This window comes from Xyrauchen texanus, chromosome 11 (assembly GCF_025860055.1).
Source record: "Xyrauchen texanus isolate HMW12.3.18 chromosome 11, RBS_HiC_50CHRs, whole genome shotgun sequence".
Lineage (NCBI taxonomy): Eukaryota > Metazoa > Chordata > Actinopteri > Cypriniformes > Catostomidae > Xyrauchen > Xyrauchen texanus.
Window position 1 is genome coordinate 33,927,926 of NC_068286.1, and position 16,077 is coordinate 33,944,002.

The following is a 16,077-nucleotide window of genomic DNA, read 5'->3' on the forward strand; positions in this document are numbered from 1 at the left end:
AAAAAACCCATGTCTTGACCCCTTTAATACAAAATGACTAGTTGTCAAGCAAACAGATATCCAATTAACAGAACAAGAACACATTCATAGATTTATTGGAAATTCTTGACATATCCTTGATAAATAGGTCAAATATTTAACCACAAACACGAATTCGGGCCAATTCTGCAATCTTTCATTCATTCAACTCTAAAAGCATCTTTTTTTTTTACAGCATTAACCTTTTACATCTTGAATGTACAATAATGAATGTGAATGTAAAAATAATAAAATGGCAAGGTTATTATTATACAATGCTCCAATTAGTTACCATTAAAGTGGATTTTCCCTGCCCATCTCGCATTCTACTTACATTAAATTATGAATAAACTATAAAAAATTATAATAAAATAACTTCCAATTGAATCTGTCAGGTAAATCTGTTGAGGTCTTGAATTAGTGAAACAGGACACCATAATGCACATTTAGATGAGACAGCAGGTCAGGCCGGTCATTTTGTTCCTTACTCGTGCAATACACCAAATGCGTATGCAGAGACTACATGAAAGACAAAGTGGAGGTTATCTATACAAGAGTCAGTAATAAAAACAAAAAACAAAGGTAAAACAGGGAAAAACTGAAGGGTATTTGACAAACTGATTGCTCCCGTTCTTCTGAGAATTTGAAATACACCACATGAGACCAACAAAGTAGAACTCGTGCCGCAACACAAAGCCCTCACATGGAGAGGTGGTCTGGAAAAAGTCTGGAGAAACCCATGGCATACCAGCCACATTGTTTCCATCACTCTGAGGCCTTCAGCGAGAAAGACAGTTTAGGCCTCGACTTCCCTTTCCCCAAAATGATCTTCTGTTCTTCTTTCTGCTGTTTCTGTCGCTCTTGCTCCAACTTCATACGCTCTTCATGTATTTTCCTCTGCTCTTCAACTATTCGTAGCTGTTCCTCTGCCTGTAGGACAATATGTGGGGAGTTTGTTAGAAGAATCCCAAAAATAATCATGGTTGAGTATCTGGATGCACTAAAACCAGACGTAAACTCTGGCTTCTATATTCAATCTATACAATAAACATGTCAATTAGTTTCCAATCCAAAGGACTACACTAAACCCCAATTGCATATAAAAGACACCTAAATCAGTGTAAAGAGACATTCACTCTATATGAGAAGACAGCAAGGCATAGGTAATAAGTGTTTAAGCTAGAAAGGCTTCTAGGTGTTTATAAGACATTGAAAGACCTAAAAGTTTAAAGAAAAATAAATAGCCACACAAAAGCTACACACAGTCTCCACTACCTGGTATGTATAAAAAGCACAAAAACATAAAATAAGAAACATTTAAAAAATAAAATTCAAAAGACATGCATCAAGTTCGTAGAAATGTAATCTGTGTCTATTTTGGTTTCATACGTTTTTAAAAAACATTTAAAGCATAAATTCAATGACTTTAAAAACGTAATGTAGTGTAACCGTCAATTAAAATGTATTAAAATACTTCCCTTAAATACAACCATACCTATTGTTGTACAAGTCTTCATGGTCTAAATGGTTTTTTTGGCACGTAACAAAGCAACCAACATGCTGGTTACACCACCGGACTTTGATTTAGTGTTTAATTGCACAACATTTATTTTTCAAGAATTTCATAATTTAATGAGCTTTTAATTATATTTTTTTACAGTCTCAGATGGTTACACTACATGAAAATTTTCACTTCAAGCCCCATAAGAAAATATCAAATATCATGGATTGTATCTCTTGAACACTTAAGAATTTAAAGCGAGTCACAATAAAAGATAAATGGAAGATAATTTTATTTTTGAAAAATAAATACATTTGAAAGCATGATGATTGATGTAAAAAATATTCACACTTCTGTTTTTACAGTTCAAAACAACAAAACTCACATTTTACTGTATGTAATAGAACATTACAAATTCATATAATGCATATGTTGGGCAATTCCAGGAAATGTCAACCACATCATGGAAAAATAACAAGGAACAAAATGCCCTGTAAAGTTCTATTGTGGTATAATGGATAATGCACATCACACCACTAGAGGGCGCCGCATGCATAAACATTACTGACTGGAGCGCTGACTGCAGTCTATATTTAAAATACTTAATAAGCTTTATTGTCAACTGTAGTTAAATTTGTCTTTCACCACAAATTATTTTCGATTTCAAGGTTTAGTAATTGTGTGGGACCATATTGCAATTTCAATCTCAACTCAATCAATCGTGTAGATTTAAAGGGATAGTTCACTCAAAAATGAAAATTCTCTAATCATTTACTCACCTCACATCCCAGATGTGTATGACAATCTTCTGCAGAATAAAAATGAAGATTTATAGAATATTTCAGCTCTGTTGGTCCTTACAATGCAAGTGAATGGTGACCAGAACTTTGAAGGTCCAAAAGTGACAGAGACAAAAAAGTAATCCATAAGACTACAGTTGGTAAATCCATATCTTCTGCAGCAATATGATAAGTGTGGGTAAGAAACAGATCAAAATGTAAGTCTTTTTTTACAATCAATCTCCACCTTTGATCAGCCCCAACCAGTAGGTGGATGAATGTGAAAGTCACTTCCACACTAGAATGTAGAAGTGAAAGTGTAGATTTACAGTAAAAAAAAAAAGGACTTAAATATTGATCTGTTTCTCACCCACACCCATCATATTGCTTCAGAAGATATGGATTTATCCACTGGAGTCTTATGGATTACTTTTGGACAATCAAAGTTCTGACCACCATTCACTTGCATTATGAGGACCAACAGAGCTGAAATATTCTTCTAAAATACTTTGCGTTTTGCAGAAGAGTCATACACATCTGGAATGGCATTAGGGTGAGTAAATTGTATGACAACTTAAATTTTTTGGGTAAACTATTCCTTTAAAGGGGATCTATTATACAAAATTCACATAAATGTGTGTCGGCGGTGTGTGTGTGTGTGTACACAACCACCCTACAATGTTAAAAGTCAACCCGCTCCTCTTTCTTATATTTCTATTAATCAAAAACAGTGTGTCAAAATGAATGGTTTTCATTTAATTTCATTCAAGCCTCGCCCACGACTGGTAACGCACTCCACCCTATTATCACTGATCCTCCCCTGAGCATTTTTTTCCACACTGGAGCAGCTACAGTGAGAAGAATAATGTCTCAGCTTTGTAAGCCTCATAAGTGTTCTGTTGTTGGCTGTAAAAGTGAAAATAAGTGTCTTCGTGTACTCCCGGTATCAGAGCCACTGAAGACGCAGTGGACAAGTTTTGTTTTTGAAGGAAACGTGCCCCAAAACATACAAAAATTTGTGTATGTTAGTGCAAATCATTTTACACTGGACTGCTTTGTGAATGAGTGTCAATATAAAGCAGGATTTTCAAAGAATGTTATTCTCAAGCATGGATCAGTACAAACTGTTCGTGTTCCAGCTTTATATCCCGAAGACGTAAATATCACACTTTATATTTTGTGAATGTTTGCAAATCGCCTTTCCGAATGTGCTTGTTAGCTGATTCCACGGCTAATGCAGCTAAAGTTACCATTGTCTCTGATTATATTAATAAAGACCAGAGCTATGTTGGGGTGGGGTGCAGCAGCTAATTTGCATTTAAAGAGACATAAACGAAAACAGCGCGTTTTTGATTTCACCCAAATAGAGGCATTTACAACATGGTATAATAAAGGATCATTGGGGTATTTTGAGCTTAAATTTCACAGACACATTCTGGGGACACCTGAGACTTATATTACATCTTGTAAAAATTAGTATAATAGGTCTCCTTTAGTGAATACCATACTAATGTTCTAAGAAGTAAAAATGTGCTGTTGAAGATCTGAAGTCTAAGTGTTTTTTTATGGTTTTACCCCATCATGTATAGGTAAGTGCCGCTTTCACAGCTGTCACATCTGTAACAATGGTGTTTCCTCAATGTGAGAACAAGAAATATGATTAAAACAAATATTACATATTCTTAGGAGTGCACATCCTTCCACATTCTGTGGCTATCATAACTTCTGGATTGTGCACTCGAATTCTCAGAGTTGTGATGATAAATAAACTATTGTTCATGTCTGCATTTTAATGCTTGAAAAAAATTTGCCAATGGTATAAATTTTGTAAATAATTGCCCGATTAATATCGGCAGCCGCTTCGATGCATCCCTAATCCTGTCCCTTGCAATGCCAGGACAACCAATAAAAAAAAAAAATTTAGGACATGGTAAAGTCGGCACAGTACAGTAGTGAAACTCACACTAAACTAATGGACGTTGGTCAGTAGCTGAGATTCTAGACTCTAACGCCGCTTTATATCATCACACATATACATACCAGTTTAGCATGAGCATCGGCTATCTTGCGATTGTTCTCCACCAGAATCTTCTCCAGTTCTTCACGCTTTGATTTCTCTTCCTCCTGCAAATGTAAACAGGTTCAGTGGGATTGTAAAGACAGATTGATTCCCAAAAACAAGTGGTACAACTTTAGCAACACGTAAATGAGAAGATAATGAAGATGTATTGAGCTCACCAGACACGGATAACCCTACACTTGTCCTTCACTGATGAATAAATGGAGTTCCTAGAGGAGTCAAATTGGGAATACTTTCTTTTTTATTGTAAAATACACCACCCATCAGCAAGGGAGGTTCTTTCAAACCACTGACCTGTATTTTGCTGTACACCTCTACTTACATCTCATTCTCAGAAAAAAGGCCGCACAGTGAAGTGCCGTCTGAGGAGCAGTCAGCTCCAAAGGTGTATAAGAGGAACAGAAGCGTGAACAACTTTCATCACTTCTATCCATAAGCAACTGTTCAGGTGAATAAATGAGCTTACAATTGCCACCAATGCTCATAGAACTCAAAGGAGCTGTGCATGTGTTCTTTTGTTAAAAAAAAAACTGTGTTTACATGGGGGAAACATTAAAAAGAAAGATGAGAGGATGGTACTGCTGTACAATACACTAAATTAATTTCAAACAGAGGACTTTTAGTTCAGTCACTAACATTGGTTACTACTGATGTGTACATTGAAAATATTCCATTTTAGTTTTACTTACTGCAGTCTAGTAAGCCGTTCACACAGGATGCGTTACTACGTCCACAAACAGTGGGACCCAGCGCTGCAGAAGGGAATAGAGTCCAGGTGTCTCAAACATACTCTGCTTTTGAAGTTGAACTATTTTTACTTTACACAATGTTTCTGGTACGAGACACATCGCAATGGCATGTTTCCATTGAAATTTTTTTTTTTTTTAAAACAGCACAGATAAATGCAAGAACATGTCCTGTGTGAACGGCCCTAATTGATCAGTACAGGGATTAACAGAAAAGAAGAACGAAGTACATTCTGTGGTGTGTGTGTGTTCACATGCAAGTTACCTCCCGGGCCTTCTGAGTAGCCAGCTCTGATTGTCTCTGTCTCTCCAGCTCCTCTAGCAACTGCTTCTCCATGATGCGTTTGGCCTCCTCCACCCGTCGCAACACTTCGCTCTCAATCTCATCCTTGCGCTTTTCCAGTTCCTCCTCCACACGTTTGGCGACCAGTTCCTCTACACGCCGCGCTGTCTCCTCCTCTATAAGCCGCTCTTCTATCTCCTGCTGTCGACTAAGAAGATACAAATATGTTGTTTCACTTAGTACCACAAATTTACATTTTACTTGTTGTGTTTGGCCTGTAATCTTTTTTTTTTTTTTTTTTTGTGATCTTTGAATTTGAAATAGTCTGTGAAAAATAGTAATACAATGTGAAAAGGTTTCATTGCTGTCTAGCTATTGGATGTTTCAACAACTTTAATAAAGTTTTAACAGATTTGGCATGTCGCATTGCTCTTGTGCATAGAAAAGTTCATACTGTGGCAATAAACAATGTCAATACAGGATAATTAGTCTATTAAAAAAATAATTAAATGGCTGATGTTGATAACGATCTCAATGATGGGTAGCCGATGTCCAAAATAATGCAGACATATTTAATTTAGCTTAATGATAGTAAATATCTTCACAAAATTTCTACATTTTAATGTAATTGTTTAATTAATTGTTTCAGAATCAAATTCACAAAATTTTAGTAGATTCTGGAGCTGATACCAGATAGAACGACCACTTCTACTTAATTGGATAATCAGGCACAGCTATGATCTTAACCCTCATATTATCTTAGGGTCAATTTTGACCAGGACAGGTAAAGAATACTTAATAAATAATGCATAGTTTTGGGGGCCTGGGTAGCTCAGCGAGTAAAGACTCTGACTACCACTCCTGGAGTCACGAGCTCGAATCCAGGGTGTGCTAGGGAGGGTAGTCACATAGGGTATCCTCCTCGTGGTTGACATAATGTGGTTCGTTCTCAGAACGGGTGCATGGCGAGTTGTGCGTGGATGCCGCGGAGCATGCCGTGAAGCCTCCACACGTGCTATGTCACTGCAGTAACATGCACAACAAGCCACGTGATAAGATGCGTGGGTTGAGGGTCTCAAGATGCGGAGACAACTGAGATTCATCCTCCGCCACCCGGCTTGAGGCGAGTCACTACACCACCATGAGGGCTTAAGAGCGCATTGGAAATTCCAAATTGGGGAGAGAGAAAAAAGAAAACGCAAAGTTTTGGGGAATGGAACCAAACGTTGTGACTTTGTGAAGACAATGTAAACAAACCTTTTTTTTTTATTAAGAGAAATAACAATTTAAAATAAATTGTTCCATTGTCTTAATGGGTCAACTGTGGCCTGTTTGGGTATTGAACCAGTTGTGAGCATTATCCTTCGGACTTGTACAGCTTTAAATCGTTTTTTTGTACATCTATGTACAAAATTTGACAAAATATTTCAAATTTTCTCAAATTTAGCCCCTAGCACCATACTGTTCTCTAGCTTTCCCACCTGCTCCACTGCCTCTTTCCCACAAATTGCAAGCTAACGTCTCAAAAAGGGATTTTAGTTTTTTTTTTTAACAGGTAATATGTTAGTAAATAAATTAACATGATTGTATGTGATAGGGTACAGTGGGGCTAAAAGTCCACCAATGGTAAAATATCTACTGATTTTGTTTTGCTCCTAAAACATTAATGGCATAAGAGACTATTATGGCACCTTTCTAAACCCCTGTAAGAACTGCATCAAATTGTTTGACATAGTGGAAAGGGGGTTGGTTCTACTGGATATAAATGAGAATTGTACAGGTTTGAAAGGAGAAAAAATCATAATAGGTCTCTACTGGGAATGAGTTGGCTTCTATTGGTGGCATGTTATGTTTATTGGATTGGTACCATTTGGGACTTTTAATGGAAACCAATAATTATTCATTACAATAATAACAAATCATAAATTCTTAAAGGAATATCTATAATAACCGTTAATATCTATCTATCTATATCTATATATAAACAATATCAAAAAAACATGGCACTGCTGCCTTCTGACACCTTCAATGTACGATGGTACCACCACAGTACTTTGCGAGTTATCGTCATGGCTTACACGGTTTAAGTCCTACTACACAGCTGTGGACAAACTAGCAGCACTCACATTCTCCTCTGTCTTTCCATTTCGACTTTCTTCTCCTCATCCTCTTTCTTCTGCTTTTCATCTACGGTGCTCCTCTTGCTTAAAGCCCTGCCAAAAATATCGATTCTCTCCGGCGGCGTTGCGGGTCTGTCCCTCTCCCTTCGGGACGTGACAGTATTCGATTTGGACCGAGAGCGCGACTCTCTCTTCCGACTCCTTTTGGACTCTCGGGACTTTGAGCGCCTCTTCCTCTCTTTGTCCCGGGACCTCGACCGAGAGCGGCTGCGCTTTTTACTGTGCTTGCTGCTTTTGGTGTGCTTGGACCTAGAAGAGCTACGGCTCCGCGAACGACCCATTTTAAAAGTAGATAGAGTTCAGTAGTAGTTAGCAGGTGCTCCACACGCTGAATATCTTTATAGCACCAGATAGAGGGGTGACTGCCGGCGGCACAAGCACTTCATCGTTTTCAAAACAAGTCTCAAATCGCACACAATTAAGGAATCAATCCAGACTGCATGACAATGATCGAGGAGATGAAACTATGCTTTGCAAATGAGTTGTTTGGTAACAACGAGATCATTTAGATGCACTGTGCCATTTATTTCTTACGGATAAAAAAGCAAAATGGAGGGTGACTGATCTTAGATCCCAGAATGCATCTGTAATTGTTTTTTTTCTTCTCCTTACCGACATTTGGTGCCATTGATTACTGCCATCAACCGGCGTGGAGTGTGTAAGCGCTACGTGCCTGCCTCAGGCCTTTGTTTTTTTATTTGAATTTTAATAAGCTTTAGCTTTATAACATACTAAAAAAAATGTTCTGTAACATCCTGTAATAACTTGCAGGAGACAAATCCGTTCAAAGAAGTTGATTTACTCAGAGAACACAAGCCAGCAATACACTTGAGTCAAGTCCAGGTGGAATCAATATCTGCTACACTTTCTTCTTTGCTACTCTTAAGCCAAAGCCAAAAAGCATTAGATTGCCCCCTATACATTAATCTACAAAAGCTCACTCTACAACATCCCCTTCCCCCCAAGTTTACAATATAATTACCATACTATGAACTTCATTCCACGATTTTTTTTATTTTTTACTTAATTTCATAATCTTTCAAATAACCAGGCAATTTCCTGGTTCTTTGTGACCTTCTCATAATCACAACAGGGCTAACAGATTTGTTCATTTCAGGTATCTCAGCAGCTTGAGAAGAATCATCAGCTGCTTCAAAGGGATTGACTTCCCCAGGAATGTCCTCAGCCACTGTTGCCTCTTTATTTTTAGAAACCACAGAGGCAGAGTTGTCAAAAAAGTAATAATCAGAAGATTTACCGTCCATTTCCTCCCCTGAAAATTTCACCAGCAATTTCTGTCGGCCATGAATTTAATCCACATGTCTTCGGACCACTCTCCCATCGCCAAGCATCACTTTATAAGAAAGTGGTCCAGTCACAGTCTCTATGTTCCCCGGAATCCATTTCGGTCCATAGCTAAAATTGCGAACCAGTACTGGATCTCCCACACCGAAACTGCGTTCGTGGGCCTTCTTGTCATAATGTGCTTTCTGCTTTTGTTGTTGTTTCTTAATCTTCCTAGTCAAATCAGGATGCATAAAGTCCAGAGAACACCGCACTTTTCGTCCTTGTAACATTTCAGCTGGAGAGAGACCAGTGATGGTCTGAGGAGTGACCCTATAACTGAATAACACTCGGGCCAATTTAGTTGCAATAGTTCCTTCAACACATTTTTTTAGCATGCCTTTAATAAATTGTACGGCCCATTCCACTAACCCATTACTGGAAGCATGATAAGGTGCAGAAGTAACATGCTATACTCCATTTTTGTTCAGGAACTCTTTAACTTCAGCACTAACAAAACAAGTAGCATTATCTGATACAATAAGTTCTGGTAGTCCCTGGTTACTGAAACTCTTACGCAAACATTCAATGGTGGCCGCAGATGTGGCTGAGTTCACGGGATACACGTCGATCCATTTCGAATGTGCATCAATCAAGACCAAGAACATTTTTCCCATGAATGGCCCAGCATAATCTATGTGCAATCTTTGCCATGGTTTTTCTGGCCAATTCCACGGATGCAGTGGGGCTACAGCCGGAACGTTCCTATGCTCTTGGCATAGATGACAGGTTTTAAACAACCTTTCAACATCTTGATCTAACTTGGGCCACCACACATAACTTCGGGCCATAGCTTTCATCCTGGATACTCCTGGGTGGCACTGATGCAGTTGTTTCAGGACTTCTGGTCTACCCACACTCGGAATGATGACTCTGGCCCCCCAGAGCACACAACCATCCTGTACACTTGATTCATCGTTTCTTGATGTAAAAGGGTCAAACTCTGCTCCAATTAATTCATGCCCACCACGTTGCACCATTTCTCTCACCCTGGATAATACCGGATCGGTTTGCATCCACCCTCTCACTTGTTCTGCAGTAATCAAGGTTATGTCTGCATTCTCCAGCATCAGGACTCTTTCCTCCTGTTCAATGTCCGACTCTGTTGACAATGGTAACCGACTTAGAGCATCTGCGTTTCCATGATCTTTGCCAGGCTTATAAATGAATCAAGCTGAGCGGAATTATTCACAGTTGGACAAGGAAGGGTTGGCCATCATGTTCGGCTTGCAACACTTCCATAAGTATTTGTATGGTCGGAAGTTGCAACCCGTTTGGAAGTTTACTATAGTTACGGACCATAAACCCTTGTTGTCTTTATTTAATGAATTAAAAGCTGTTCCCCAAATGTCATCTCCTAGGATCCAGCGTTGGGCTGTGACACTAAGAGCCTATGAATACAACATCAACTTCCACCTGCGCAGAACCTAACACTGTTAAGGTTTGGCCAGTATAGGTTTTTAACTTCAAAGAACAGGTCTTTAATTCTGGAATTTTATACTTTGTCCATAATTTGGAAAAATTTGACCCATTCATTACAGTCACACCACAACCGGTATCCACTTCAAAAGGTATAATTGACTCATTAACAGCCAGTGTGATAGTCAGTGGAGCAGTGACGTGCGGTGATGTCTTAAAGAGGCTAGGCACTGAGTTATGAAAGCCAGATTCCCTGATTTATTATTTAAGCTAAATAATACGTAATAACAGTGAATGTTACGCACAAGCGCGACATATCAAGAAATGTACAAATCAGGATGTATATCGTGTACTCTCTCTCTCTCTCTCTCACGCACACACACACAAACACACACACACACACAAGCGCGTAAACAGTGAACGTTACGCACAAGCGCGGCATATCAAGAAATGTATATGTATTTTATATATGTTTTATATAATATATACGATTTTGTTAATATATCTTCATTAGATATTATTATACAAAATTCAGTAGTCAAAACACAGAACATATAACAGAACATAAGTTGTTTATTTTTTACAACATTATGTGCTTATTTTTGTATGTGCAATCTTCATCTTTATAACAGAAGATACAATACAACAATCTTCAATATACAGTAAATCTTCACATGTGTAACAGATTGTCACCTTAAAAACAGTCATTGCGTGGTGGTGCAGGTTATATTCAGCTTCCTTTGCTCGTCAAGTTCAAGGTCGATCCGAGATTTTCCAAAGGTTTTCAGTGTAATTTGACACTGGATGTGAGCTGAAGACTTTTCATGCTTGGTTAAAGCTGCGGGCAGGTTGTTCAAATAACAATATCCCGCTGAAGTCCAAACAGTCTGACTGGTTGAAAAAAGCAGGCAGGGATAGCAGTACAGCCGCTGATTGTTAGCACAGCCACATAGCCAATCTTTTCTTACATACCAATCAGTTTGAAATGATCGGATCATTTTTGAGCCCTTTTGCTGTACATGTCCATCTAAGGCTGGCGTAGACCTCCCTCTTGCAATTAACTCATATTTGGAATTAAAATCGAGCTTGGAAAAATTTCTTAATTCCGTGATTACGGCCGGTGCTGTCATTTTGATTTTGAATTTGGCGGGGATTAGGCATGTACGCTAGCTGTGGTGTAATGACGTTAGCTACGCAAATGTACAGGAATATCTCGATTTTAATTGGTCCATGTCTGATACGTAACGGAGATGATTACGGGCATAACATATTTACGTCAAAAGGCACAGCAGATTTGTGCTTTTTGCTGTACATGTTAAAGAATACAGGATCGAAGTGCGCATGCGCAACATGGGTTTTCCGCTTATCGTCTGCAGTGAATGCACTGTAAAAGCAGTGCTTATTCTACCATTTGTTTTTAGTTGATTATGCGTAACTACTACATTTGTCATCATAACGTCTAAACAATTGGAATAACACACATATTGCATATATAAATCACAAGAATAAAAAGTAAAATTACAAATACATGTTTATTATTTAATAAACATTTTATTTTTGAATTTTGACAGGGTAGGCAGTGCCTAGTTTGCTTACCCAGACCGCACGTCAGTGCAGTGGAGCAACCTTTGGAATCTCGGTTTCTTTCAAACTGTGAACTGTAAAAATACCCTCTTCATCAGTTGCACTTTTTTCATCTCTGCCCACATAATACGATCTCTGTCCTCTGGTCACAACTATCTTACGTCTTTCTCCCCCTTGAAAGTTTGTGTCTCTGCTGAAACTTTTTGATTTGCATACTTTCATTATGTGTCCTTGTTTCCCACATTGGTGACATTTCTCAAAAACAAATCTGCACTCATTGGCCAAATGTTGCAAGTTTCCACATCTGTAACATGCTCTACTTTGCTTTTCTTCTTGTTTTACTGACGTTTTATGTACTCTCATTGACATGGATGTTTCTGAGCATTTAGCTTGCAAATCCCTTACATCCTTATTGGCCGTTTCCATTGCTTGAGCTATTTTCAAAGCCTTTTCAAAGGTTAGATCTGCTTCTGCCAACAGTCTACGTTGAATACGGTCATCATTTATGCCACATACCAGTCTATCCTGAAGCATTTCTGTCAATTTTTCTCCATAATTACAATCATGAGCCAATGTCCTTAACACTGCCACATACTCAAGTACAGTTCCCCCTCCTCTCTTGATCTTGAATTGAATTTCAATTGAAATTGAAAGCTCACTCTACAACACATCCATAGCACACATAGCCTACATCTCCGAGATGTCTGTTTTAGATCTTATTTAGATAAGCATCACAGTCTAATTAACATCTGATTAACATCTTAAAAAAGATCAGATTTACAAACAATCTAAATAAACGTCTCAAAAACATCTGTTAAATGTCTGTTTGATATACTTACAGGCATATGTCTTATATATTATGCAGATGAGCAAACAACATAAAAACACTTTTTCCAGATGTAACACATAGCCTATCAAATAGACATCTGTGTGATGCACGTGTGTATCAGGGCTGTTTGCTCATAGCAATCATGTCTATAAGATGTTTCCTCTCAGATATCAATAAGACATTCAGCAGAAGTCTTTGAGACATGATTTAGATTGTTTGTAAATCTGATCTTTTTCAGATGAAATTGGTGTTTGTTGTTATAACTGATAAGGAACTCTGACCCTTAAAAGTGCACTAAGTAACTTTTTTGTCATCTTGAATTTACACTGAAAAATAGGCTGCATCCGAAACCAGGAAAATGCTGCCTCCGGAGGGTGTATACGGAGGTAAGAAGTGACCAAGGCATGTTCGATTCATGTTCATGATGCATCCTGTCTACTGAGATCACTCCATCTGATCGATTTCTGAAGGCAGCATAGGGCTATGTTTCCTGCGCTGCCTATGAAATCCCACAATACTGTGTGCGTGGATCCACAGCGGTTGAGCTGAAGAAATGTTTTTATGTTTTTATGAACTTTTTCCAACTTTTGATTCCATTTCTAGCTAGAAAATACTATTGTAGTTATTAAATACACACTTGGTTATCGCCAAAACTCTCCTGATTTTGTTCTAGATTATTATACCATTCAGTCCACCAGAACCACAATGAAGCAGACGTGTTACCTTTAGTGGACACCAGATGGCGATAATCAATTGCTGGTATCCTAGCAACGATGCTGCCTCAGTAGACTGTCCGAAACCAGTTTCTGGAGGTACCTTCATATATGAATGCTATCTGTTGAGTCATTGACTGATAGGGCAGTGAGGCAACAAGACAGCTACCTTTGGATTTGGACGCAGCCCTAGTCTCTTGGATTCTGGAATACAGCATCATTCAAAATCAATAGTTTTCAATTACAGAAGCCATTATAGAAATACACTATTCACAGTCAGCCATGATTACTCTTATCAATGAGTGATTAAAGTAAATAACAGGGCCAATAATAGGGTGGTTACTGGGATTAAGAGAGTAGTATTTAGTCATGTGATTCTAACATGGCAGCCTCCATGAGGGGACCCAATCCATGTGGCATAAAACAGCTTTTGTAAGGGTGTGACTGGTGTCTTCATTTTATGCTAGTGCTCATTATTTTATACATTTTTCAAAATTACATTTAATCTCTTTAGGAGTAAAACTTTTTTAATGAGGAAAAAAAAATGGAGTGCACCTTTAAGGTAATCTGATATAAACCTACATTGCCTGCATCACAGGCAATCAATTATGAATGAAAACAGCAATAAGTAATCTAAGGATCTAAAAGAAGTAAAAAGCTGTATTTATGTATACTACATGTATATTAAGCTCTGGGTTTAGTTTACTTTGATCAATGTGGTGCTTTCAATGCATTCACAACATTTTAAGTGATTTCTGGTGCATACAACTGTTCTTTATTTTTTGGCTTTTTTTCATGTGTATAATGCCAAAATATTTTAAAACTTTTAAAATCATGAAAGTTGTATTTTCGTAGGCCTATAAAGCACTTTCTTATCTCTTTTATGAAAATCAGTCCCCCCTAGGAAACCCAAATTTATGGCAGTATTGTGAAGAATGAGGAATGGGAAATATTAGGCTATTCTTGTAACGTCCGTCAGCGGAAACAAATTTCACTGAAAAGCACTTTCTAAAATAACAGGATCTTCTATGAGCGTGGTCTCTATGGAAAACAGACCTAAACAGTGACACTTGCTGGTCAATTAATGCTATGGCAAGACTCACAACACTGTAAACTGGTTTTCATTTCGTTACAAATATTACATTATGCGAATGCTCAGTGTGTCGCCTCAACAGTCTGTTTATGTGAGTAGGCCTAGGCTACTATGTCTGGGTATCCTACCTAGAGTTCTCAATGGCGGAAGATTTATCACGTTGTAAATGTACTTGTTTGACAAATTGCACTTGATATCAAACGTCATTGACATAACATTTCTCATTACACAAACATTGCTATGGAAGGATTTTCGGAACTATTTTCAAAACAAATTGCTAATTATATTTGCAATTGCGCTATCTATTTGTGGACGCATAAATTGTGACATAATCTAAATGCAACAGTAAATTGCGTATTAGCTACCATTTTCATTTACACAAATGAACAAAGTCTGCCAAATTTCAGTTGGAAAAACAAAGTCCATCTTACGATTTATGACCCTGTCATATTGACAAAGCAATATTAATTACCCCGTTTGCTATTTCACTTCCTATAGGATATACGTATCCCGAATGGGGCCTGACAAAATAAAAATATATTTTCCATATATAATTAACAGATTTATCACCAAATTTTGTTCTATACTCTTATTCTTATACAATAAAAATATATATTTACTTAGCCTAATCTTTAATTTTGTGTGTTTAACTAGGCCTATTAGATATTCAATATCAATCCCCCAAAAATTGGGTAAACACACATACAAAGAATACATGTTTTATGAATTCTTCCTCTAAGCTACAAAAGACACGTGTAGTCTCACCAGGTAAAATAAATGAATATTTTTGTATGTAACGTCTTTAACTTTGTTGGTGTGACAGTATATACTAAGTATCTTCCAGACCTCTTTCCATTCAATCTGATTATACAATGAATTCCAATATGGTTTGCATTTAGGTAACGATGCATATTGTTTTATAAATTTGTTGATTTTTATCTACAATCTCCACACCATTAATACTTAATACGATTATTAATATGGATTAATATATACGGAGATACACTCAGAGGATATATCAACTGATAAGATTTAAATAAGGCCACCAGGAACGGCATAAACCATTGCAAACTCTTTAGCAGTTACCGGAATCTTATAGTAGGCTAATTAAGGAGTTCAAAATAATAAAAAAAAGTTGTCCATTAATCTTAAATAACTGTCACACCAGTACAATACCGTTATCGTAGTTTAAAAAAATAAATATTTGTTTTTATGGGAGTTTACACTGTGGGGCGTGTTTGTAATTTGAGGTGACGTCAGTCACAATCGACCACATGCTAGAGCACCTGCCGCCTTGCTGTCCAAGAAGGAGATGTGCGTTTGTTTACATCATTTAAACTTTCCGCTAAATATAAAAGTGGTGTATTCAGCATAATTGGCCGTCGACAGCAAGGCGGCAGGTGCTCTAAAACGCGGTCGATTGTGACTGACGTAACTTCCAATTACACACACGCCTCACAGTTTAAACTCTCACCCAAAATACTAAATACGTGTCTCTGTAAGACTTT

General features: G+C 37.7%; 1 protein-coding gene across 1 annotated transcript; it reads right to left on the bottom strand.

Moving 5' to 3' along the window:
- LOC127651954 (arginine and glutamate-rich protein 1-B-like) lies at window positions 1-8,151 on the bottom strand. The gene is made up of 4 exons (XM_052138014.1): window positions 7,534-8,151; window positions 5,390-5,615; window positions 4,339-4,422; window positions 1-948 (listed from the first exon to the last, which is right to left on the bottom strand). Exons 1-4 carry the CDS (start codon window positions 7,866-7,868, stop codon window positions 784-786), a joined length of 810 nt encoding a protein of 269 aa, XP_051993974.1. The 5' UTR covers window positions 7,869-8,151; the 3' UTR covers window positions 1-783.
- Window positions 8,152-16,077: the final 7,926 nt, after the last annotated feature.